General features: G+C 43.5%; 2 protein-coding genes across 2 annotated transcripts in view; both read right to left on the minus strand.

The window, feature by feature from the left end:
* The window catches only part of FAM189A1 (family with sequence similarity 189, member A1), a 130,794-nt gene that overhangs the window by 52,877 nt on the left and 53,013 nt on the right, over window positions 1-24,904 (minus strand). The window contains exon 2 of the mRNA XM_012732755.1: window positions 18,412-18,522. Coding sequence (XP_012588209.1) covers window positions 18,412-18,510 — 99 coding nt within the window. The 5' untranslated portion in view covers window positions 18,511-18,522. The remainder of the gene's footprint in view (window positions 1-18,411; window positions 18,523-24,904) is intronic.
* On the minus strand, window positions 23,539-24,892 carry NDNL2 (necdin-like 2). Its single transcript, XM_004692955.2, has one exon. It carries the CDS (start codon window positions 24,847-24,849, stop codon window positions 23,962-23,964), a length of 888 nt encoding a protein of 295 aa, XP_004693012.1. The 5' UTR covers window positions 24,850-24,892; the 3' UTR covers window positions 23,539-23,961.

Below are 24,904 nucleotides of genomic sequence, written 5' to 3' on the forward strand. Positions count from 1 at the left end.
GTGTGACTGTCTGTCAGTTCCTGCGCCGAATCCCGTTCTCCTGTCTTCAGACCCTGTCTCTCCCTCGGTCCCGGTGCCCTAGCTAGGGCCGGTCCGCGGCATGACAGACCAGGGCTGCTGCTTTGAACGTGCTCAGCGGCCTCAATGTCGGCTCTGACTTCACTGTCACCGTGGGTGGGTGCTCTGGGTGGGCCCCAGGTCTGTATGTGCCTCCACACTGTGGTGGCCCCTAGGCTGGGGTGTGACCAGTTTTCACAGAATACATGGGGATTTAGAGAAGCGAGGGCATGTGACTCCCTCTAGGTTTGCTCCTCTGCGTCTTCCCAAGCTCATTAGAATTGAAATGTCCACCTTTGCACTACACTGTTTTCATTGCATTTGATGCCATCACAGTAGCTTGCAGTTACGACTGGTCAATGCTTCCGAATTCCACTCATCATGTGATTAAAGTGCGCGGGAAGACAGGCACAGGACACAGGGATGGTGCTCCCGATGCTGAGGAGGCAGGACTGTAACCTGTTTTTATTTTTTTTTTTAAGATTTATTATTTATTTGTGCATACAGAACTGGGGTACAGGCCAGAGACTCAGGGGCAGCGACAGGCTTCATCAGAGACTAGTGGGGGGGCGGGCAGAACAGGCAGATGGATGAAGTACACTGCTGAGGGGAGCAGCGGGCGGTCAGGAGAGGTCTGCTGCGCCCTGTGGTCACCTCCGGGGCAGGTGGGGATCGAACTCACGCGGAAGTGGCTTTAGCTTCTCAGTGCTGTGCTTTAACCCGCTGTGCCACCAGGGAGGGCCACCTTCTGTTTTTAATTGCACTTTGGAACATGCATCATGGGGACGGCATGAAAAAATATCCCTTTGAATTTGCACAAGATTGTCTTTGTTGTTGAAGTGATGCTTTCAAGGACAGCCTAGCTGGGAAGTTAAGAAAGTCCACATCAGCCACTTTTTGGAACAGGAAAATGAGATTTCTATTTCACACGGGAGGCACTGAACCGTTTGGATTCCTGGCTGGGCCCAAGGGGGAGGGCATGGCCCTCACCTCCTCCCAGGACTCCTTGGGTTAATTATGCAAACCTGCATTTTTAGGCCAGACTGAAATTTCATTAGCTAGCACTGTAATCAAAGCACAGCTCCACTGGGCTGCTGGCGGGCTGAGAACAATCTTGTTGGTTAATGGGAACGTGAGGCAGTTAGCGTTTTTCTTCCAGAAAGACCTAAGCAAGAATTTCTGTAGCAGCAGGTGTGGAATAACAGAAAACTCAGACAGACCCTAAATTTAGGCTTGGTGGGCAAATGAACTTGGGAAACAGTGGGTTTTTAAAGAAGATTTATTTATTTATGCATACAAGAATGAGGGTACAGGCCAGAGGTGCATCTCCCGAAATACACTGCGGAGGGGAGCAGCGAGGGCCAGAGAGGTCTGCGGTGCCATGTGGGTCAGCTCCCTGGTGGGGGATCAAACTCGTGCTGCAGTGGCTGAGGACAGCTTCATAGGGCGGCGCCAGGGAGGGCCCTGGACATAGAGCTTGAAAGCATCAACAGGCCCCCTATCCAGGACAGCTTCTCCAGCTCCCTCCGGGTCTGAGAAGAGGCCCAGCACACTGAGTGGCGCACACTGCCCTGCCTGCTCCTTTTCCTGCGGGTTGGGAGAGGTGGGGGGGAGGGGCGGGCCTGGCCAGGGCCAGCTTCACCCTCAGTGTGGGGGCAGGCACCCTCCCTGAGAATCATTACATCCAGACACAAGCGTCTTCCCCGAGTATTTGCTCATTTCCAGAACAGAACATAAATACCAACAATAAAGGCAAACATCTCTGCTAGTTGTACTTTGTTCTGGTCGCTAAGGTAAGAGCATAGGAGCGCCTGGGGCCTTTCGAATCCCACCCGCGGAAGCCTCACAGGAGTGCCGCGCGCCTGGAGGCAAAGCTGGAAACTGCGCAGAACGAGCCCCCGAGGTGTCCCCTGGCAAACGATGACCTGCCAGCGGAGCCAGGAGAACACACCCCCTAAGGGTGCTGCAGGACCAGAACCGAGGGAGGGAGGAGGGGCGGGGCTGCCTGCACCCAGCCCAGGGCCAAGGCCAGTGATTTTTTGTTGTGCTTTCCTTTATTCTTGGGGGGTCTCACGGAGCGCTGGAAGATAAAATGAGGGGCTTCACATTAAAAAAAATTCTCAGTTTCTAACTTTTTTTTTTTTTTTAAGATTTATTTATTTGTGCATACAGAACTGGGGTACAGGTCAGAGGCTCAGGGGCGACGGGAGGCTTCACCAGAGACAGAGTGGGGAGCAGAACAGGCAGATCGACGAAGTACACTGCTGAGGGGAGCAGCGGGCGGGTCAGGAGAGGTCTGCCGCGCCATGGGGTCACCTCCGGGACAGGCGGGGATCGAACTCATGCAGAAGCGGCTCTAGATTCTCAGTGCTGTGCTTTAACCCGCTGCGCCACCAGGGAGGGTCCAGTTTCTGACTCTTGCCAAGGCTTCCGGCTGCTGCCTGGAGTGGAGGGGTGTCCTCCCCAGCTCCTCCCGGCCCTCCCCCACCCCACTGGCTGCATCTCTGCCCCGCAGTCCTGGGAGTTGCTCTTTGACGCCCTTCACCCGCTTGCAGGTAGGGTCCACGGGAAGTCAGCGGTCCACGCAGCCGCCTCTGCTTGCTGTGGCCTCGAGTCTCTCCCGGAGAAGGAGAGATGCATAGGACGAGGCAGCTTGTGCCTGCCAGGTTCGGGCGCCTGGAGCCTGACGCCCCGTGGCTCTGCCTCTGAAAGTTATGATCCCGTCAATGCCGGGAGGGATGATGTAGGCCGACAGCTAAGTATTTAGGGAGCTTTGTTGGCTAATTTGAAAAACATCAACTTATTTTTTTGTTTTTTTTTTTTTTTTTTTTTTGCTATAAGTCTTAGGGGTTTGGAATTAACTTTCAAATGTCTGCTTTAGCCATGAAACCTGTTTACTGATGGTAATGGCACATTCACATGAAGATGGATTGAAACAGAACTGTGTCACTGGGGAGAAAATCTGTGTAATCATGAAAAACCATGTGGTTAAATGCCAAATTTCTTGTGAAGCCAAGAGAACCCAAGACTATTCTTGACCCATGGTAAGTGGAATAAAAGTTACAGCTTTTGGCAACAATGGAGACTGTGAAGAGACAATAGCCAAAATCTTGATCGGAGCTGTGTACTGTCAGCCAAGTTTTCCTTCATCTTTCAAGCCAGGGATTTCCAATAGCCCCAGCCTATAGCTGTGTCCTTTCATAACTTATTATTCATCATGATGAAGCCAAATTGGGGTTGCCCTGGTTACTGTGGGGCTCTTCAGAGGGTTGTGGAGACCTAATTGGTGTTGGCTTGGTTACTGGATGCTTTCAATTTCAAGATTAGAGTGCTGGTAATAAATGCAGCCACAAGCCTCAAGAAAGAAATCCTAACAGGCTTTGCAAAAATGACATCATCACAACATTCAGGCCATCTTCTAAAATGAACCATCAAGGGTCTCACCAGGGGCCCTTACAAACCCAGCAATAAGAAATAAAATAACTGGTTCATAAAAATAACAGATGACTTTGGAAAATGTTAACAAACTGAATCAGGAAACTAAGTAAGATGATTTTGGCTAACTGCATCGAGTTGTCATATGCAGAATGTGAAGTTTGCGGAAAGATCCTGCTCAGCCCTGGATTCATCGGATGTTTCCTGAATTCTGCCCTGGCCTCATGCAGGGTCCTGAGAAGAGGAAGAGTTCAGGGAGCAGCAGTCTGCAGGATTCGCTACAGGGAGAAAGACTTGCGATGTGGCCTGAGTTCCAAAACTGAGGTGAAAACAAGACCTTCACAGGTGGAAACCTGGGTGGTCAAAATTCAGTCTAGGGCCTTTTCAAAGGCCAGCAGCCTCATCCTCTGAGAACAGGGTAAGAAGAATAGGAAGTGTTACCAGCCAACAGAAACCTGTCTGTTAGCACATAGGGACCCAGGCTCTATGGCTGGAGCCTGGGTATGAAGTGCCTGGAGCTAGTGGGATAGCAGTAAGCACCTACATTGAGGGTGGGAAGACTGAATGTTGCCCCTGTCTCACTCATAAGTGGGTCCCAGAACTCCTTTGTGCCCCAGAAAACACGGGAGAAGCCAGGCCAGACATCAGTAGCTGGTGGTAGCACAGATCGAGAGCCGAGGGTCATCGCAGAGCAGAACAGAAAAAGCTAGGAGCACAGAGCACGGAGCACAGAACTACTCTGATGCTCCATTTGGGACAGAGGAGGAGAAGGCGGGCTGGGGAAAAGGGCTGCATACCTTCTGGAGAGAGAGAGCTAATCTTGGAGAGACTGCTTTAAACTGATAGAGACTAAACGTCAAATTTCCTTTTCCGAAATCAGTTCACACATGTCATGCTGAGCTGAGTTATAGAAAATGATATAGACATTTCTGCAGCATTTATGAAAATGTAAACACTACAGATAAAGTCAATAGACTGAGGCCAATCACCTCCCGTAAACATAAATATAAATAGATGGCACTTACCAATTAAAAGATAAAGGAAATCTTGAAAATATGTAGGTGAGATAAGCCAGACACAAGAGAACAAATATTGCATGATTCCACTTCTATGAGTTGTGAAAATTACAGATGGAAAAGTACAGTGGTGGTTGCTAGGGGCTGAGAACACTGGGGAGGGGAGTTAGTGTTTCAGTGACAAAATTTCTGTTTAGAAGATGAAAATATTGTGGCAATGGATGGTTGTACCACCATGTGATTGTACTGAATGTTGCTATATTATGCAATTTAAAAATGGTGAAAGTGGTACATTGTTATGTAACGTGTAGTTTAGCACAACAGAAAACAAGGAAACAAACTCTAACCTTTATAAACAGACATACCATTTAACTCATAAGCAAAATAAAGAAAAAATAGAAGTCAAAATGTATAAATTATCAATAACATAATAGATAAGTTCCTGCATACACAGGAACATAGCTATAAAAAGTATATTAAAATAATATAAAATATTTATGAAAGAATACTGTAAATTATTTATATTCATGACTTAAAAGTGAGTCAAAGCCCAAATAGATCACAGATATGAAAAAATACAGAAACTGTCAAATAACTGTATGTTTTTCAAGCATCACTACTCAGTTTAGCCGGTGAATTTTTTCAAAGGTTCATAAGACAGACAGTTTCATAGTCTTTAGTCCTTATAGGACATGAAGAAAGGGAGCTGCTCAATCTTCTGAAACCTCTATGATTGATCCTTTTTATAGATAGGATTTAAAAATTTTTCTACTTTCTTCCCCTTTTCTTTCATAGGCTACTTGTATCACTGTCATATAATATCGTTTTATCTTGCTGGTCTTTCACATGGAAGTTCTGGTCACACCTTAACTTTTCTTTGCTATAATGAGGAAAATCTAAATATGCAGAATTAAGCAATACACTTCTGAAGAATACATGGAACAAAGAAGATTCAAAGGAAATTTTAAAACACATAAAACTGAATGAAAACAAAATACAACTTATCAAAATATGTAGGTTGCAGTGGAAGCAATACTGAAAGGGAAATTTATAGCACTAGACACATATAAAAAACAAGGCTAATTCATAAATCAATAACTCGATTCCTACCTTAAGGAAATAGAAAAAGAAGAGCAAAATTAAAGCCAAAGGAAGCAGATGGAAGGGAATCATAAAGAACAGAAATAAATTAAAATTAAACAGGAAGTTGAAAAACTCAATGAAAAAAAGAACTTGTTCTTTGATAAGAGTGACAAAATTGGCAAAATTCTGTCATGAAGATGAGAGACACATCAAAAAACTGGAAATGAAACAGGAGCTATCACCATTTCACCACAGATACTGCAGTCATTCAAATCACGATAAGGAAATAGTACTACAACTCTACACATAGATTTGACAAGTTTAAAAGAAACTAAACAAATTCCTTGAAAAGCAAAAACTACCACAATTCACCCAAAATAAAATAAATAATCTGAGTAGCCTTATAACTATTTTAAAATATATTTATTATTACATTCCTTCATTTTTGTACAATGTATTGTTTCCCTGGGAGCCTTAGAACTATTAAGAGAATTAAAGTCCTAATTATATATATCTGTGAAAAGAAATCTCTAGGCTTAGATGGTCTCACTGGAAAATCCTATCAAATGCTTAAGGAGTTAACAGCAATTCTACACAACTGCTTCTGGAGAAGAGGAGGGAAATCTCAACATGAGGTGAATAACATCAACGTGGATATGATGGTTGCTATATAGTTACTCTTGGGGAAATTGGGCAAAGTGTAGACAGATCTCTGTCTGTTACTTCCAACAACCTTGTGTGAATCTACAAATATATCAGTATGAATATCTATTAAAACTGGAAAAAAATCCATATTGACAATCCTAGCTTCCACCATTTCTCTTCTAGAAATAAAGCTTTGGCGGGTGGCATTTTAACAGAAGCTCATCGTGGAGTAGCATTAAATCTAAAACAAGTCTTTGGATCCATTTTCACAGGGCTCTTGAGAAGAGATTTTTAAAATCCAATATCTAGGGACTAAAATCAGGGGATTTATGAGGATTCTGGCTTCTGTAGGTTATCTGATTGATACAGCAAGGCTATGCGCGCCTTGCCCATTTCTAAAGAGGATTAACCACAGACAATTTCGAAATTTCATCCTCGCTCTCTAAATCCACGTGTTCACTCTACTCCTATCTAGTCATTCTTTATCTACCATGAAAAGTGTTAATGCAGGAGAAACATGGGAAAATTGATTTATAATTTGCTCCTTTTCCACACTCCACGTATTGTTTTGTGCTAAATCTGGATGCACTTTTATATTCCCTCTTCACAACCAGGTTTAGTTCTGCTTTAAACCTAAACATTTAATTTCCTTTCCTAGCCCTGAAAAACTACTATGTACCGACTAGGAAAGTGACTGAGGTCAGATATGGATTGAAAACATGGATAATGGAATAATTTTTTCTGAATAACACATTCCTATAAAAACAGTGGGTGCTCAACTGAATTATAAAAAGTAAACAATGAGTTGTTACCCTAAGTAAATAACTTTGGGACTGACCTATTTTGAATTAACGACATCACTGCTTCTCACGCTAGCCACAAACAATCAAGAGCTGAGCTAAGGATGCTAAAGTATTTAGATAAGGGTCTGGATGATTTTTTTCAACTACCTGAAAATAGTGGGAAAAGTCCCTATATTTTTGGTGCTATGTATAGTGCAATGCGATATACATGATGTACTTTTATGTTTAACGTGATTAACATTTGTTCTCATTACTTTTTTAAAAAAGATTTATTTATATGTACAGAACAGGGGTATAGGCCAGAGGTATAGGGAGTAAGGGGATTAACCAGAGACAGAGTGGGGAGCAGTACAGGCAGATTGACAAAGTACACTGCTGAGGGGAGCAGCAGGCAAGGTAGGAGAGGTCAGCTGCACTATGTGGGTCACCTCCCTGTCCAGGGATTAAACTCATGTTGAAACAGCTGTGGCCAGCTTCGTAGTGCTGTGCTTTAATCCGTTGCTCCACCAGGGAAGATCCTGTTCATTGCTTCCTTAAATCTATACCTGGAGTGGCAAATTACAGTCCTGGAACTAAATCCAGTCCATGGCCTATTTTAATAAAGCTTTATTAAAACTATTTTATTAGGGGCCCTCCCTGGTGGCACAGCAGGTTAAAGCACAGCACTGAGAAGCTTAAGCCACTTCCGAAATGAGTTCGATCCCCACCTGCCCCTGAGGAGATCCACATGGCGCGGCAGATCTCTCCTGACCCGCCCGCTGCTCCCCTCAGCAGTGTACTTCGTCGATCTGCCTGTTCTGTACCCCACTCTTTCTCTGGTGAATCATCTCACCCTCCGCGTCTCTGGCCTGTACCCCAGTTCTATATGAATAAATAAATAAATAAATCTTAAAAAAAAAACCTATTTTATTAGAACAAAGTCATGTCCATTTATTGACTGACAGTTCAAAAATGACTGCTTTTTTGCCATTTTTTTTTTTGAGTAGTTGCAACAGACATCATCTGGCCTGCGAAGTCTAAAATATTTACTATTTGGCCTTTTACACAAGAAAAGCTATCTATTCTTGAAACAATCAGTAAGACAATAAATTAAACCTTGATTTGTAGTGTTTGCTGATTTCCAAGACATACTCTACTCAAATTAAATTAATACTGGAGTGCTAAATAAAAGATGTGAAAACTAAGACAGACTGATAGTCTTTCTGCATCTGGTAAATATCATAAATAATTATAATTTTAAAACTGTAATAGGAAAATTAAAACACATGGATCTTTAACCCCCTAAATGCAGTTCCCAGAAAGAGAATTCAACATCATAGTAAAAGCAACATAATTAAAAGAAAACCTGCTCCGAATATAACGGAACTGGTGAGAAAATAATGCTAATGATGAACAGCTATATACCAGAGACATTTTGTGGGGGGTTAGGGGGAATGGGATCAAAAACGGTGGGGGGAGGGAAATGCACTGGACTGTGGTGATGGCATGTGGGTGATTTGGTGATGGGAAGCCCAAGGGGATTGCAACTGAGATGGAAAAATGCACAAAAATATGGAAAAATAAACTATTATAAAATTAAAAAAAAAGAAAGAAAGAAAGAAAACCTGCCCCCTCATGGCAGTTCCAAGCTGCCAGCATTGTGCCCTGAGTGCAGAACTGACAGCAGCAACCCAGACTGTGTCCTGCCTGGAGGTGACTGTTTCCGGTGGACACTGGCATTAGAATCATTCAGAAGACTGTGCTCCCCAAAGGGTGTGGATATCCCTCAATCCACCAGTGGCCTGAGCAGAACAAAAGGCAGAGGAAAGAATTCAACCCCTTTCCTGCCTCACTGCTGGGCTGGGACATTTCACCTCACTTTCTTGGCGCTTCAGTGGGGAGTGGGGGTGCACACTATGGGGTTCCCTGTTTGTCAGTTCTTTGGAATCAGATTAAATTATACCCCAGGCTTTCTGGAGACTCTAGACTGCAGACTGCAAATGGTGGGACTTCTCAACCTTCATAATCACAGATACCGATTCCTTATAAAAAATCTCCTTCTATGTAATAAATCACATACACATCTCATATCATATCTCTCTGTCTCTGTGCGAGTGTGTGTCCCCTCCTGGTTCTGCTTCTGTAGAGAACCCTGGCTAATACAACTCATTATATAGTATTTCTATGTAAAGACACAATATAAATAAGCACAAGATAATAGAAATAATGAAAAGTATTTTAAAAAAGGAAATGGTAAACTTTAATATACAGTGCCTTTGTTTTAACATAGTGTATTCATCTTGTAATTTATAAAATTTAATTTTTAAAAATGGCCATAAGCAGATCACAAAGCCTGATCTTTTAATTCTCCTACGTCATTACTGGCCTGCACCAGCACACCCTGCTTCAGGAGATATTCCAGTACCCGAAGAGAGACACCATCTTCTCACAAAACCATACACCTTTCTCATCCCTTAAGTGGACTTGGAAATGGGGATGAACTGGAAGTTCTAATACCCAATCATACCATACCATACCCTTTGCTAATAAATGGTTTTCCTTCTTTTTTTCCCCCACACGTTTCCCTGCATTATCTGAAAAGTCTTTTGCTGACCACTTTGAGGAAAAGGGGGCTGCGGTAAGCTCTCCACACCAGAACCCACACCTTGCATTTGGGAGGTGCACACGGGGAGAAACTGAGGTCAGGCTCACCAATCAGAACACAAATAGGCAGTCGTAACCTGCTTACCATCAAAACACTCACCCCCCAGTGTCAGATCTCACTGATTTTTTTATTCTGGGGGGATGTAGGCACATCCCAGACAGCCTGGGCAGAGACTAGAGCGATGTGCAATTAGTGTGCGGATCACAGACACAGCGGGATCTGGGCCAGCGCACTTGCAAGCTGCAAGGAGGGGGTGGACTCCTGCAGTGTGATGACTTTAATTAAAAGGGATTTAGGGTCAGAAAAACACGGGTGGGGTCATGATGAGCACAATATAAATCAGATTACTGTTTACTTACGGGAAGATACTTCTCCCAGCACCCTGCTTGATGAGGCTGGAAAGAAGCACTCACATTCCTTACAAAACTGCACATTCACTTATCACATTGTTCTGTTATGACATAGACAAATGGGTTAGGTGTCTTGAAAGGCTCTGGGGTGGTGGGGGTGAGGGGTTGGGGGAGGTTCCCAGGTAGTCAAGAGATTTACTTTGACCAAAAATAAACAAGATACAGCTTTTATCTCCACTGGCTAATGTTTTCCATCTTCCCCTTCTCTTTGAATTGTTAGTATCATCCTGAAGTGACACTCTGTAACACAGTGAAAGTGCTATGTAAAACAGAAGTGAAAGTAAATGTGCTTAGGCCCTCCCTGGTGGCCCAGGTGTTTAAGCACAATATTGCAAAGCTGGCTGCAGCTGCTTCAGTGCTAGTTCTGAGTTCTATCCCAGCCAGGGAGGTCGACCCACACGGGCAGCACAACAGACCTTCCTGACCCGCCCACTGCTCCCCACTCTGTCTCTGGTGAATCCTCTCACCTCCACTGCACCTCTGGCCTGTACCCCATTTCTGTGTGCATAAATAAAGAAATCTTTTTTTTTTTAATTTTTTTTTAAAGATTTATTTATTTGTGCATACAGAACTGGGGTACAGGCCAGAGGTTCAGGGGCGGCGAGAGGCTTCACCAGAGACAGAGTGGGGAACAGAACAGGCAGATCGACGAAGTACACTGCTGAGGGGAGCAGCGGGCGGGTCAGGAGAGGTCTGCCACGCCATGTGGTCACCTCCGGGGCAGGCGGGATCGAACTCATGCGGAAGCGGCTTCAGATTCTCAGTGCTGTGCTTCAACCCGCTGCGCCTCGAGGGAGGGCCAATAAAGAAATCTTTTTAAAAAAATGTCTAGTTCCCACAGCAATACCAAGCGAGAGGAAACTTGGGGGGCTGGTAACAACAGAATCTGAGCGGGAGGAAGAAGGGATAGGTGAGGAGCCCAAAGGGTGTCATGGGGAGCTGGGAAGGAGGGCGTGGAGGAGGTCAGGCACATGGAAGGCTGGGAAGCAGGAGGCCATCAGAGCTGGACTCTGATGAGAAAGCATGACTAACACGGTGCCCATGGGAAAAATTATTTTGTGTAGACTCAATTCCCCAATGCAACAAAGCCAGATAACGCCTATCATATTTAATCTACTTCACAGCACAGATGAAACCAGATGTTTCCAAGTTCATTCTGTACAGTAAGCGCAATTCCAACAGGAAACTGGGTAAGAACAGCACTGGAAGGCAACCGGAGGTCAATGTCATTTTTGGGTTTAGACACAAGTTCTTAAATAAGATATTAGCGATCTGAATGCAGCATCATATGTGTGTTTGGTATTAGTGGGACCAAGGAGGGGCTATTTATGCGATACAGAGGTGATTCAGCATTAGGAAATCTATTAATGCAAATCACAACATTAATGAGCAAAAGGACCAAAACTGTAGGATCTTTTTCTCAGATGTTGAAATGATGATGATGAAATTTACATGCATTCTTGATTTAAAAAAGAAATCTTAGAAAAACAGGAGAGAAGACAGCATCTTATAAAGGGAGGGAAGCATCCTCTTGGGAAGCTGACAGCAAACATTACACTAAATGGTAGCCCTGGGTCAAGCCCCTGAAAATTAGGACTAAAATAAGGTATAAAACCCCCGCAGTTATTAGCCAACCTTTCCCCTGTAAATCCTCAACATGAGTAAAAGGGAAGATGAGGCCTGGACTGATGAGGATTTTCCTGAAGTTCAGTCTTCTCACTACACCATTTTCTTGGAGACTACAGATCCCCTCAGTGCTGCTGAACAGCCTCCTCTGTCCCAGAGTGTCCAGGGACCAGGGAGGCCAAGGCAAGCGGCCATGGTGGGGTGGACCTTCGAGGTAGAAAGATCTGTGGGAACTCCAAGATGCGTGGCTGTAAAAATGTCATAGAGCCGCTGGTAGAAAGCAGCTGTAGCTTCTTGGGAGGACACCATCCTCATGCAATCAGACCTCCCTGCTGCAGAGGGGGCCAGCAGAGGAAGCTGCAGGACCCCCACCCCCAGTACATGAAGGGGCTCTCCCTTGGACCTGCTGTGTCTCCCATTCTGTGCCCTTTGCTGAAACTCAGTCGATGGTGACCTTACAAGTCTGTTGCACGGTGGGGGGCCTAGTGTCCACCTTAAAACCCCTATTGATTATGCTATTAAAATTCATAATCGAGGGGCAACATCTTTATTTTCACAGCTCCGTGGCTGCCCACTGGAAAGGAAAAGATAAACTGGAAAGCCTTGGAGAGGCTGGGACCCTGCTACTCCACAGTTAAGCTGGGGTTCTACCACCTGTCAGCCATGAGGAGACAGCCCTCCACCCTCCTGGGTGAGGTAAGGCCAGAGGACACCTTAATGGAGGGTGGGGATTTCAGCATTGGGCCACTGGGACCAGTCCTCACCATGTGTAGGTCCAAGCAGCTTGGGGAGAGGTGGGAGGCAGGGTCACCCTCCCTAGCCAGGCAGGTGTCAGTGGCGGCCTCCTGGGGAGCTGGGACTCCAGACCCCACCTAGGAGAAAATCTCCAAGAATCTTAGACTTGATACCAATAGCATCATCCATTAAAGCAAAAATGGATAAATTAGATTTCATCAAAATAAATGTCTGTCCTATCAAAGACCCCATCATGGTGATGAAAAGACAAACCACAGACTTGGGTAAATATTTGCAAACTACATACTCCACAAGGACTAGACCCAGGAAATGAAGAACTCACAGCAAAAAGTCAAGACAAAAAGAGCCAAAGACATGAACAAATACTTCACTAAGGAGGATTACAGGCAGCCATGAAGTGCAGGAGGAGGCATTCTGTCTCCAGCCATATGGGACAGACAGGCACAGTAAACCATGTGACATTATCTCTCCATGCTATGTGAATGAATGAGTTTTTAAAAATGCACACAAGCTTGTCTACAGACTTACTTATAAGATAGTTCCAGCATTACTTGTGACATAGGAAGTCAGAGACCACTTAAGTGGCCTGCAGACAGAGACTGTTAAATAATGTGTAGAACATAATGCAGGGGTTAAAAGGATGGGCCAGAGCTGAGGCTTTCTCTCTTCAGGAGAAGCTCCTTATAGGAGTTTCTCTCAGGGTGTGTGCTAACAGGCTTTCCACTCTTTATTTCTGGAATTTTACCATGGATACATCTCCTTGGTACTTGAATATTTCCAATAAACGAAAAAGTAAATTTCTGGCAAAACTTGACAAGAAAGGAAGAAAAAGATGACATATAAAACAACATGAATAAGAATAAGAATGAATATTACCTTGGATTTTTAAGACAACTCAATGCATTCATTCAAATTAAGAAATGTGGAAAGAGGGCTTTCTCTGGTGGTGCAACAGGTTAAAGTACTGCACTATGAAGCTTTCTGAAGCCACTGCAGCACGAGTTCGATCCCCGCGCCAGAGGTGACCCACATGGCATGGCAGATCTCTCCCGACCCGCCAGCTGCTCCCCTCAGCAGTGTATTTCAGTAGATCTGCCCTTCTGCTCCCCACTCTGTCTCTGCTGAATCCTCTCACCCACCACACTTCTGACCTGTACCCCAGTTCTGTAAGCATAAATAAATAAATCCTTAAAAAAAAAAATGTGGAACGGTCAATAAAAGAAGAAGGTATTAATAATAGAGATGTCAGTGACTAAAGTGAAAATCTGAGAAAGAACCAGAAAAAAAGCTGGGCAAGGTTATAAAATTTTCTACTGTTTTATAAAATAGAGTTAGACCATAGAATTGTAATTTGGGTACAGATATCCATCAAGGAACAGAATTCCTTAGATTGAAGTTTCTCAACTAATTTATATGAAATACTAGTCATGAAGCAAAATACTGAAAGTGGGAGTAAAACAAAAACTAGAAATTAATTGCATTTATGAATACAGACGAAAGCCCTAAGTAAAAGTAAAAAATAGCTAATAGACTCCAGAAATGAAGATTTCACTCCAGTTATGTTCCATGGAATCGAAGCCAGAGACTCTATTAATATGACCTATTGTACCAATGCATTCAAATTAAAAATAGGTCATCCTAAAAGATGTCCAAAAAAGTCTTTGATAAAATTTAACCTCTATTTAATTTTTATAAGACTCTTAATAAAATACGAGCAGACCTTTATCATAATAACATTATAAAAATAGCTATCTGAAACCATCTCTCAGCATCATGTTCAACAGAGAATAGTCAAGGGCTTCTAATTCAATTCAGGAACAAAAGCTAAATGTGGAGACACAATAGCACATGCTATTATGGTAGCTGTAAACAAAATAGCAAGAAAGGACAACACAGCAAGATCTACAAATTGAGGCAGGCAGGAAGCTTTATAATTATTTCTCCTGAAAACTACAGGATCAAAGACATAATTATATAGTGAAATACCAGTAACAAAAAAAAAAAAAAAAAAAGGAAATTCCTAAAAGCCCTGGCTAACATGCATGGCCTTATATAACATAGCCACTTATAAAACATATCCGCCAGGACAACAAGATATCCAAAATACCTAGCACTAAACATAAAAGTCAATATGGAAAGTCAACATGTATGTTTATTGAAACTAGAAAAAAATAATGCTCTTTACTGCAAAAGTAAATTATAGAACTGTGAAATATATATATATATCAATATTTAAAAATGAGATTCTGGAGTGGGAAAATCTTTTTTAGGCAAAGGTAAGCCAGAAACCATAACAGTAAAAATGTCTGAACAAATAAAATCAATTTGAATACCTAAAATTTCCACCCAGAAAAATACCAGTAAAAACACTAAAAGGTGAATAACAAGCTATGAAATATACCTCCCCCCCATGAAGATGGACAGTTTCCTTAATAGAGGGAGTGCTTTTATAAATCAATTATGAAAAATAAAAACCTGCCAGAAAAAGGGGCAACACATATGAAATGCCATTAAGCAGATTAAGAAATACAACTTAAACAAATGCAAAAGATGCTTGACCTCCCTTCTCACTAAAGACATACCAAGACTAAGACTGATAAAGACGAAGGCACTCTGATGACACTCAGAAATGCGTGTGGGTCTGGAGGCTGTGACATCATCTGGTGTTGGCAAGCGTCTACGGTCCCCGTTTTGGAGGACAAGTTGGGGACAACATTCTGAATTTAAAGCGTACATGCAGGCTCTGACTGGAGGATGTGTTGAGTAACTTCTCCCTGTCTGTTTGCTCAGGCCTAATGGTTTGCCCTCAAGCTTGCATCTCCGCCAGCTCCTACAACAGCAGCTAACGACATCCAGTATTTGTTAAGCAATAAATGTGCACAAAGGGTTCTCTTCTCTGCCATGTTTGTTTTAGTGAAAGACTAGAAACATCCCTAACCTACACTTCACTCAGTGCTGGTTAAATAAACAATCATCCATGCATGCCACGGGATTCTCTGCTGCTCACTACTTAACAGCTGGGAAGCTGAATAGAGAGCTGACGTGCAAGTGTCGCCAAGCCACGTGGTTGACTGACAAAAAGCAACGTGAATACCTGTGTGTGGAACAGACGCCCCATGTGTGTGCAAACAAAAATACTCATAGGGCCCTCCCTGGTGGCGCAGCAGGTTAAAGCACAGCACAAAGAAACGTAAGCCACTTCCGCATGAGTTCGATCCCTGCCTGCCCCGGAGGTGACCACATGGCGCGGCAGACCTCTCCTGGCCCGCCCGCTGCTCCCCTCAGCGGTGTACTTCGTCCATCTGCCTGTTCTGCCCCCAACTCTGTCTCTGGTGAATCCTCTCACCCTCCGCATCTCTGACCTGTACCCAAGTTCTGTACGAATAAATAAATAAATCTTAAAAAAAAAATACTCATAGAGATATCTGGTTACCGAAATGTTCGGAAAGGAGGTACTATATATGTTCATCGCTGTCTCTTTATTACGTTCGTACTTATTATGCTAATGGATTAATATTAGAGAACCCCACGGCTTAAAATGCTGAAGCAAGGGATGTCTCAAGGTCATGACTGGAAGATGGGTCAACATGGGCTGGGAAACCGGCCGGTGTCCAGACTTAACTCCTTTCTGGCATCAGCAAAGCTGAGTTGAAAGGAGAAACAGACATGAAAACTAAACAACTCAGTAACACAGAGCCTTGGCGGGAAATGTATGCCAAATTAATACTAAATACCAAGAAAACAATCATTATCTTATAACTAACCTAAAAGGGGTGGAGTGGAAGACAGTTTACTTAATAAAAATGAGTTGTGGGCCCTCCCTGGTGGCGCAGCGGGTTAAAGCACAGCAATAAGCATCGAAAGCCACTTCCACATGAGTTTGATCCCCAGCCCCGGAGGTGACCACATGGCGCGGCAGACCTCTCCTGACCCGCCCACTGCTCCCCTCAGCAGTGTACTTTATCGATCTGCCTGTTCTGCCCCCAACTCTGTCTCTGGTGAATCCTCTCACTGTCTCTGTGCCTCTGGCCTGTACCCCAGTTCTGTATGCACAAACAAACAAATCTTTTAAAAAAATAAAAATGAGTTTCACTGGACACTTGGGGAATCCTTCAGCTCGAGATAAAAAGCCTCACGTCCCCAGAGCCCCACTTCTGTCTGCCATCTCTTTATTTCAAAGTTCTTTCTGATTCCTCTCTCAACCCTGTTCACCGGAGCGGGACTGCGACAGGTTCATCTTATTTATGCAGAAGAAAAAGGCACAAACACATAGATATGGAAATATACCAAATATCCCAAGAAAGAATAAAAGCTACCCTGAAGGTATGTAAAAATAACTGGGATAAACTGAAGCACCCACAGTGTGCCTGAGGGAAAACGTGGTATCGGTATCCTTAAGATGTCAAATTCTCCTCCAAGGGAATCTATAATTTTAACGGGATTCCAATTCAATTTCAAACTGATTCCTTTTATTTTTTGGCCAAAAGAAATGATTTCAACTCATCTGGAAGATTAAATTTCAGAGAACAGGCAAGAACATCTTTCAATAGATTCAACACTGAGGTGGAGCCTGGGAGCAGAGCTTGCTCTGGAAATTATAAAATACAAAGCTAATATAATTAAAATAGTACTGTTCTGGAACATAAATAAACACACAGAGGCATGATAGGAAGAAAAGTCCAGAAATAGATAAGTGTGTACACATGGTTCTGCTGGTAGAGCAGATATTTATTATTCTGGACTCTCCAGCAAACATTTCCTATCATCCCCTCATCCCAGCCCTTTCTCACAGCACTGAGCTTCAGTTTGGTGAATTACATCTTCACAGGCTTCCTCCCTAAAATTCTGGCTCAGAGCGACGGACAGAAATGGTCAGACTGGAATTGTTCATTCCTCCACAAGTATATCCTGGTAATTTCAGGATTCTCATAGTAGACCACCAACTCAACAGTAAGCTTCTGCACCCACAGAAACCCCTGTAGCTCCATCCACTTTCCAAGCCCAATCTCTAGTCCCTTGGCTGTCCATCAGTTATACTATCTTCCACAGTTGGGTCCGGAGTTCTGTAGAGGAGTCTGTTGAAACAGCACCCACTTACAAGGGCCTTGTAGAGAAGGGCTGGAGAGGGCAGCAGGCTTCCCAACAGCTGACTCTCACCCAAAAGAACATAGTTGTGAGTCACGAAGCCACAGCCCCACTACAGAAAAGCTTCAGACAACTCAGTCTTGCTCCCATCTCAGAAATGGTAACCTAGGGCCAGACAAGCAGACAGGTGTGGTGGAGGCGTGGGCTCTAAAAGGCAGCCTGGCTAGTCACCCAGATAAAGAAACAAACCATTCAAGTCCAGCAGCTCGGGTCATGTCAGAGTCAGTCTATGCCCTTGATGGATGTGAATGGACGTTGATTTCTGCAATAGCAGAAACAGGGATCGCACCACTAGGCGCTAAGACATGATATGAACGATAGCTCTGTCCAAGAAACCATCGCTGACCCATACAATGACACAGCCTACTGCCCACCACTTCCCTACATCTAAAATATAGTCTTTTTAAATTGAAAAATAAGAACTAAGTGGTCTGGATGCACTCATTATCAAGTTTATGTATACCTCGGCACTTAACACAGACACACATAATTGGCTTTTTAAAATTCAGTGACAAGAAAAATCAATGCAACAAATGCTAAAATATAATCATTACTAAAGACATTCATCCTAAAGCAGAACACGATGTGCCACTTAGAAATACACTATTAGTCGCTTATTCACAAGCAGAACAAATTTCAATTTGGGAGAATTTCTAGAAACGAATCAACTGAAATTCCTTTAATAATGATAAAGAATCAAGATAAGGTATAATAAGACTATTTTAAGAATCATTTCTCTGAAAATATAAATCTTATGACCTCTATCAAAATGTTTGCATTTCATTACTTACCAACTGACAGCCTTCCAGGGACTTGACAAGCTGAGCGTTCTGACAGGAGAGAATTGAACCAGCCAAATTCAGCATTACACACACTGCAGAGAGCAGCATGAAAAAGGTTATCTGGAAACAAACCAAACAAAAAATTGATTATTCACTTGGAGAGGCTAGAAGGAAAAAATGATTTGGCTTTGAAAATGCTTCCAGTTGATCAAAGAATAACATGAATAACATTTATATGTTTTAAAGGAAGGTATTATTCCTCAAGATTTCAAATTCACATTACCTTAAATCAAACAGAAAGGCAAACGTTCTAGAAAGCCATACAAGCTAGTGTGATTTTGCTACTTTAGAAGTTAAGCTAGAAGATACTTTACAGTCTAGTCTCAAAAATGTCACATATTCTGGGGCCTTTCTGGCAGCACAAGGGGTTAAACTGCCCCGCTATGAAGCTATGGGCAGCCACTGCAGCATGAGTTCCATCCCTGGCCAGGGAGCTTGACCCACAAGGCGTGGCAGACCTGTCCTGTCTCACCTGATGCTCCCTCAGCAGTGTGTTTCCGTCAATCCACCTATTCTTCTCCCACTCTATCTCTGGTGACCTCTCACCTCCCATGCCTGCACCTCTGGCCTGTACCCCAGTTCTTATATGCATAAATGTATTTTTTTTAAGTTTTACATGTTCTCAAAACCCAGCAAGTTAAAATTACTAAAGAAAATCAAGTGAAAGGAGCTTACATATTACAAACTCTGTTTCTTTTCATTTTGATTATGTATGTAGTTGAAATATATTTGACACAAATAGTTGAAATATATTTGACACCAATATTATTACAGTTTATGGTGGGCAACATGGGAAGTTGGAAAGCAGATACCTTTCTATATTCCCCTTTTCACTTCTATTGTCTATATAAACTCAGAAGTGGGACCTCTGGGTCATGTCAAGTCCTACTTATCGCACTGTGAGGAAACCACACTGCTATGCACAGCGCTCAGGAAAGCTGTGGGGAGTGCGCATGCATCAGCCTGGGGGCCAGCTTTTACTGGGGTTCTAGCAAAAGTCTAGGATGTCACGGGTTCACTCTTTGTTGAAGAGTGGGAACTTAAAATGCAGGAACACAAAAAAGGAGGAGGAAGTGAAGAAAAGGGAAGAAACATGTTGGATTCTAATTGGGACTAAGATGCTCAGCTCGTGGAACGGACAACACTCAAGAAATGAAGTTTTGGATCCAAAGTTGACTTATACCATGACTCAGCAGAAAGTAACCAGCAGACCTTATCAATTTGCATTTTCTTCATCCTTTTTTTGTTCCTCAGCCCCACTTAGTGCCCACAAAGCCCTATCTTGAGAGTGATTTGAGAGCCTTGCTGCAGTCTCCTGCCATATGCACTAACCTGGCTTCTTTTATGAAAAGTGGGTGGAGGGGTTTTGGCTTTCGTGACATTGGGTAACAGATTTGCATTTGGCAACAGAGTCAGGAAAATATCTGAAAAATGACACCAACATCACTTCACATACAAGATTAAAAATGAGAATCAAAGCATTGCATAATTAGTAGGAAATATCTTTAATATCAGAATTAGAGGAAAAACTTTTCAAAGCACTATCCACACACAAATAGCTCTTAAAACAGTGATTTTGACATATTAAAGTGACAAAAAAATAAAATGTATGTGCTACCTGTATACTTCACTTAACAATGGATTAATATGCAAAATAAAGAAATCTTATAAATCAATAAAAATAGGAAAGATCTAGCATATCTAAAATGTGGTGGCAAAAAAAAAAAAAGAGCAAAGATATGAAGATGCTTCAAGTCAGTACTAAGCAAGAGAACAAGTCAGTTCTATGATAAACTACCACCACACACCCACAGCATGGTGGAAGATACCAAGAAGGTCAAATTTTCACAAGGGGCAGGGGAGACTCGCCAAGAGACTGGTGTCGTAGGGAGAGTAACTTAATACAAACTGGGCCAGGAGTTGGCAGTACCCCTCACTGCTCTTTTTGTTTCTGGCTGGAGCATCTCTGTTGGGTGCTGAAGGAAGCACTGTACACTGCCTGCAAATAGCAAAACATTGGGAAGAACCGCTCCCAACACCAAGGAACGGGTAAACAGACTATTTCCCCTGTCCCAAGAAGGAACAATGAAAATGAATCTGAGCTACAAAAACAATGGTGAGTGAAACAGCACGTTGCAAGGACAGTATAATCTCACTTCTGTAAGTTGTAAAAGCTCAACAATAATTTAAAAAATAAACCTATATATTGTTCATATATACATAGAAGTATTACTTTTTTTTATATATGTCATAGTCACACATTTTTGTCATCTCTGAAAGGGTAAGGAAATATAAGGGCTTGATCTGCTGTGTATGTATATATTACATATATATAATAAATACATATAAACCATAATTATATTTTAATATATTTTACATCATGCTTCCTTTTTGTATAATGTATGCTTTCTCCTTTCAGGTGTTGTTCCTGTCTGCTTATATTTTAAATTCAGAAATAAACTGGTAACTTGATGACAAATTATTAAGACCTGTGAGAAAATTGTGGAACAAGGCATGTGCCTCAGTTAATAATTCCTGCCAATCATGGTCCCATGCCATCAGCATTTGGGAAAAGGAGCCATTTCATGTGAAGCCCCAGGACAGAGGACTGGAGGAGGGGTCTCAAATCAGTCTCCCTAAGGATGGTGCTTTGGTTTGTACTTTATGGGGTTGAAGAACAAATACAGAAATTGAACACCGGAAGTGCCTTCAGCTAAATCATGCGGTCACTGGAACTGGGATACAGAACTCAACAGGCTGAGTGCCCCCTGCTTCTGAACACTGCCCATCTACCCCACCAACAACCAGGCGGTGCAGCTCTCTTCCATGGCTACTTATACGTAGTCCAGCAATGGGACACAATGGGACGTCATCCAGGACAGTGACCACTCTTCTGGGTCTGTGCTCTGAAACGCAACTTGTCAACTTAGGAAAGACTGGGTTATTTTTCCTTGTTTAAAATGGGTGGACACGGCCCTCCCTGGTGGCGCAGCGGGTTAAAGCACAGCACTAAAAAGCTAAAGCCACTTCCGCATGAGTTCGATCCCCACCCGCCCCGGAGGAGATCCACATGGCGCGGCAGACCTCTCCTGACCCGCCCGCTGCTCCCCTCAGCAGTGTACTTCGTCGATCTGCCTGTTCTGCTCCCCGCTCTGTCTCTGGTGAAGCCTCTCACCCTTCGCATCTCTGGCCTGTACCCCAGTTCTGTACAAATAAATAAATCTTTAAAAAAAAAAAATCCTAGCTTTAAAATGGGTGGACAGTATTTTAGCTCCCTGATTACAAGCCCACTCTGCTGTTATTACAAGATAAACAAGAAGAGACCATCATGACCATCAGTTTCAGAACTGACAGTGGGCGCTGAGTAATTAACTTCATCATACGGATGAAAGTGCCAATAATTAAAACACACTGGAGGGGAAGAACTGAGGGGATGAATAAGCATAGCCAGAAGATAGCAAAATCTTAGAGCAAATGAAAAGTCCTTTGAGGGCTAACTATATTCTCCTGATCAAGTAAATATAAATTCCAGTTCTACAGAATGAAGTAAAATCTGGTAACCTAGATTCCCCCCCCCCCCCACACACTGCCACATACATTATCTGCCAGGCTTCTGGGTGACAGCTGGTGCAGTGTTCATCAAGTCTATTTTTCAGTGCAAGTGTTTACCTCATTTGTTGGTAAATTTGAAGCACCTTCCCACAGCTATACTTAGTCACTCAAGGAATGTTTGTTAAATCTGTGTTCTTGATTTTGCAAGAGCTATAGTGGAAGACAATGAGACCAGGCATTCTTCAGGCAAATTTAATCCATATAACACAGTATGATATTGTTTTTCCCAATTTACAGGTAAATTCGGCCTAAGACGCCCTATCAGCATGCTGACAAGTCAGCATAAGCCATAATTCAGTTACCTTTTCACCACCCTCTGATGCCCTCTGGAAGCCCAGAGGCGGTCTTATGTCTAACTTTTCGGTTCTCACTACTCCATGTGGGCCGTTTCCACACACCATGTTAGGTTTTTCCATACACCCTAGTAGTCAGACCAGAACATTGTCATAATTTTTGAACCAGCAACTCTAGTCATAGGAATGATTAAGAACAAAGTATTTTCTTAAAAATCAAAAAGGGGGCCCTCGCTGGTGGTGCAGCGGGCTAAAGCACAGCACGAAGAAGCTGGAGCCACTTTGGCATGAGTTCCATCCCCACTCCAGAGGTGACCCACAGGACAAGGCCAACCTCTCCTGAACTACCTGCTGCTCCCCTCAGCAGTGTACTTTGTCGATATGCCTGTTCTGCTCCCCACTCTGTCTCTGACGAAGCCTTTCACTACACCTGCACCTCTGGCCTGTACCCCAGCTCTGTATGCATAAATCAATAAATCTTTAAAATAAAAAAGCAAAAAGGTTCAAGAATAAAATGAACACATTGACACAAATTTTAAGAAACAACTAAAATCCTCCCTACCAACCATTCTGCCACGATTTTATGTGTACTTCCATCTCTAATTAGCACAATACCGCACATAACATAGACATCATCAACCCATTCTACAGGCCAGGAAATGATCTATACAAGTAACCTGCTTAAAATACAGCTAATTTGGTGGTGGAACCTGATCTGAAGCCAAGCAGCCAGATCTCCAGGTAGGGATTGTTAAGTGACTAAAAATTTTATCAACTGTTTGTAACCAACAGTAAGAAGTACATTTTACATCATGAGCCATTATACAAACACACAAATTATTTACCTTATCAGCATGTAGAAAAATTGTCTTTTTTTTTTTTTAAGATGCTGGCTTTGAGTCGTGGAATTAATTTCTCATGACTTCAATTAAAAAGTGCACAAGATTAACTGCTTCAAACACGCAGCATTTATTATCATATAGTAGCAAAAATGGAGAAAACTAATTGGTACTGAAGAGTCAGCTTCAGAGCTAATTATGAATATAAAATTATTCCGAGAAAAAATATGTACATTGCTTAGAACGTTGCATAATACTTAGATATGTAAAAGACATAAATATAAAGTAGTTGTATTATGGTAAAAAATATAGGCAATTAAATTTTTATTTTTAACTTATAAAGGCTTTTATTTTTTTTACAAACTGAGATGGTTAAGAGGTCAGATAAAAGCCACTTCCCTTTTACTTTCTTGGCACCAAAGAATTTACCGATGTGTTTTTTTCCTAAAATATCTGTTCCAGATCATGTTACAAAGTTTTCCTATCAGCTTTACAAAGTTAGCAAGATTTCACACCCAAAAATAGACAGTAAAACAAACCAAATAAACCCTTTTTCCGTATTTTTGCAAGGGAAACTTTGGAACCAAATAACTTAAGAGTCTTTAAAAACACAAAACTTTGCAAACACATCCGAAAGCTGAACAGGTGAGCATTGCAGAAATATGCTCCTGACTCGCCACCTCCTAGCACCGACTCTCCACCTTCTAGCACCGCGCCTGGCCCCTCCCCAGGGTCGGTCCTGTCCAGCTCAGCCCTCACGAGGAGGGCGCTGGGCCACTGGCCTCGGGTCTGGCCCTAGCTTCCTCCTCTGCCAAAGCCTCACAGTACTGTGCTGGCCAGTCCTTGGGGTCTTGGTTATGCACTTTGGCCACAAACTTAAGAACTTTCATCTTGCTGGTTTCCAGGTTGGTTCGCGGGCCCCACTGGAATTCGTAGTCCACGGGGTCGGTGTGGGGTATCCGCCTGTACTCCAGGTAACGCTGCCGCACGAAATCCTCCGTAATGAGTTTCTTTGGGTCCCCGAAAATCAAGTGCTTCTTCGTGGGGTACACTCCCAAGCGACGCAGGAAGTCCCAGACTTCGGTCTCTTTGATGGTGTTGCCCTTCATGAAGATGAGCCCCAAAACGATCATCAGGAGCCCGGTGGTGGGCGTGCCCTGGTCGCCCCTCACCTCCGCGTCCTCCTCCACCGGGTCCAGGGTGTTGATCAGGATGTAGCTGTTGCTCTTGGGTTCCAGTTCCACCAGCTTGTACCCGAACACGTACTCGAGGCGCTCGGCCGCCAGCTTGAGCAGGTCGGCGAAGATGTCCTTGTACTCGCCGACGACGTGCTTCAGGATGTCCGTCCGCTTGATGGGGATCTTCTTCTGGTCCTTAATGAGCAAGAACTGGACCAGCTCGGCCACCTTCAGTTCCAGCTGCTTCTGGGTGCGGGGCCCCACGGCGGGGGCGGCCTCGGCGCGGCGGGCTCCTTGCGACGAGGAGCTCCGGGCCTCCTGTGAGCCGCCGGCTCCCCGGGAGGTGCTCGGTGCCTCCTCGGCGACACCGCCTCTCGGGGCCCGGCCGTCTCCGCCGCGGCTCCAGTCCTTCTCCCTCTCGGCCAGGGCGCTAGGGCGGCCCCGACTCCGCGATTTTTGCAACATGTCACCGACGGCGGCGGAAGCCGGGGGCCGGCAGAGACCCCGCGGGCGGCGGGCG

This window comes from Condylura cristata, unplaced genomic scaffold (assembly GCF_000260355.1).
Source record: "Condylura cristata isolate star-nosed mole 26May11 unplaced genomic scaffold, ConCri1.0 scaffold00035, whole genome shotgun sequence".
NCBI classification, from domain to species: Eukaryota; Metazoa; Chordata; class Mammalia; order Eulipotyphla; family Talpidae; genus Condylura; species Condylura cristata.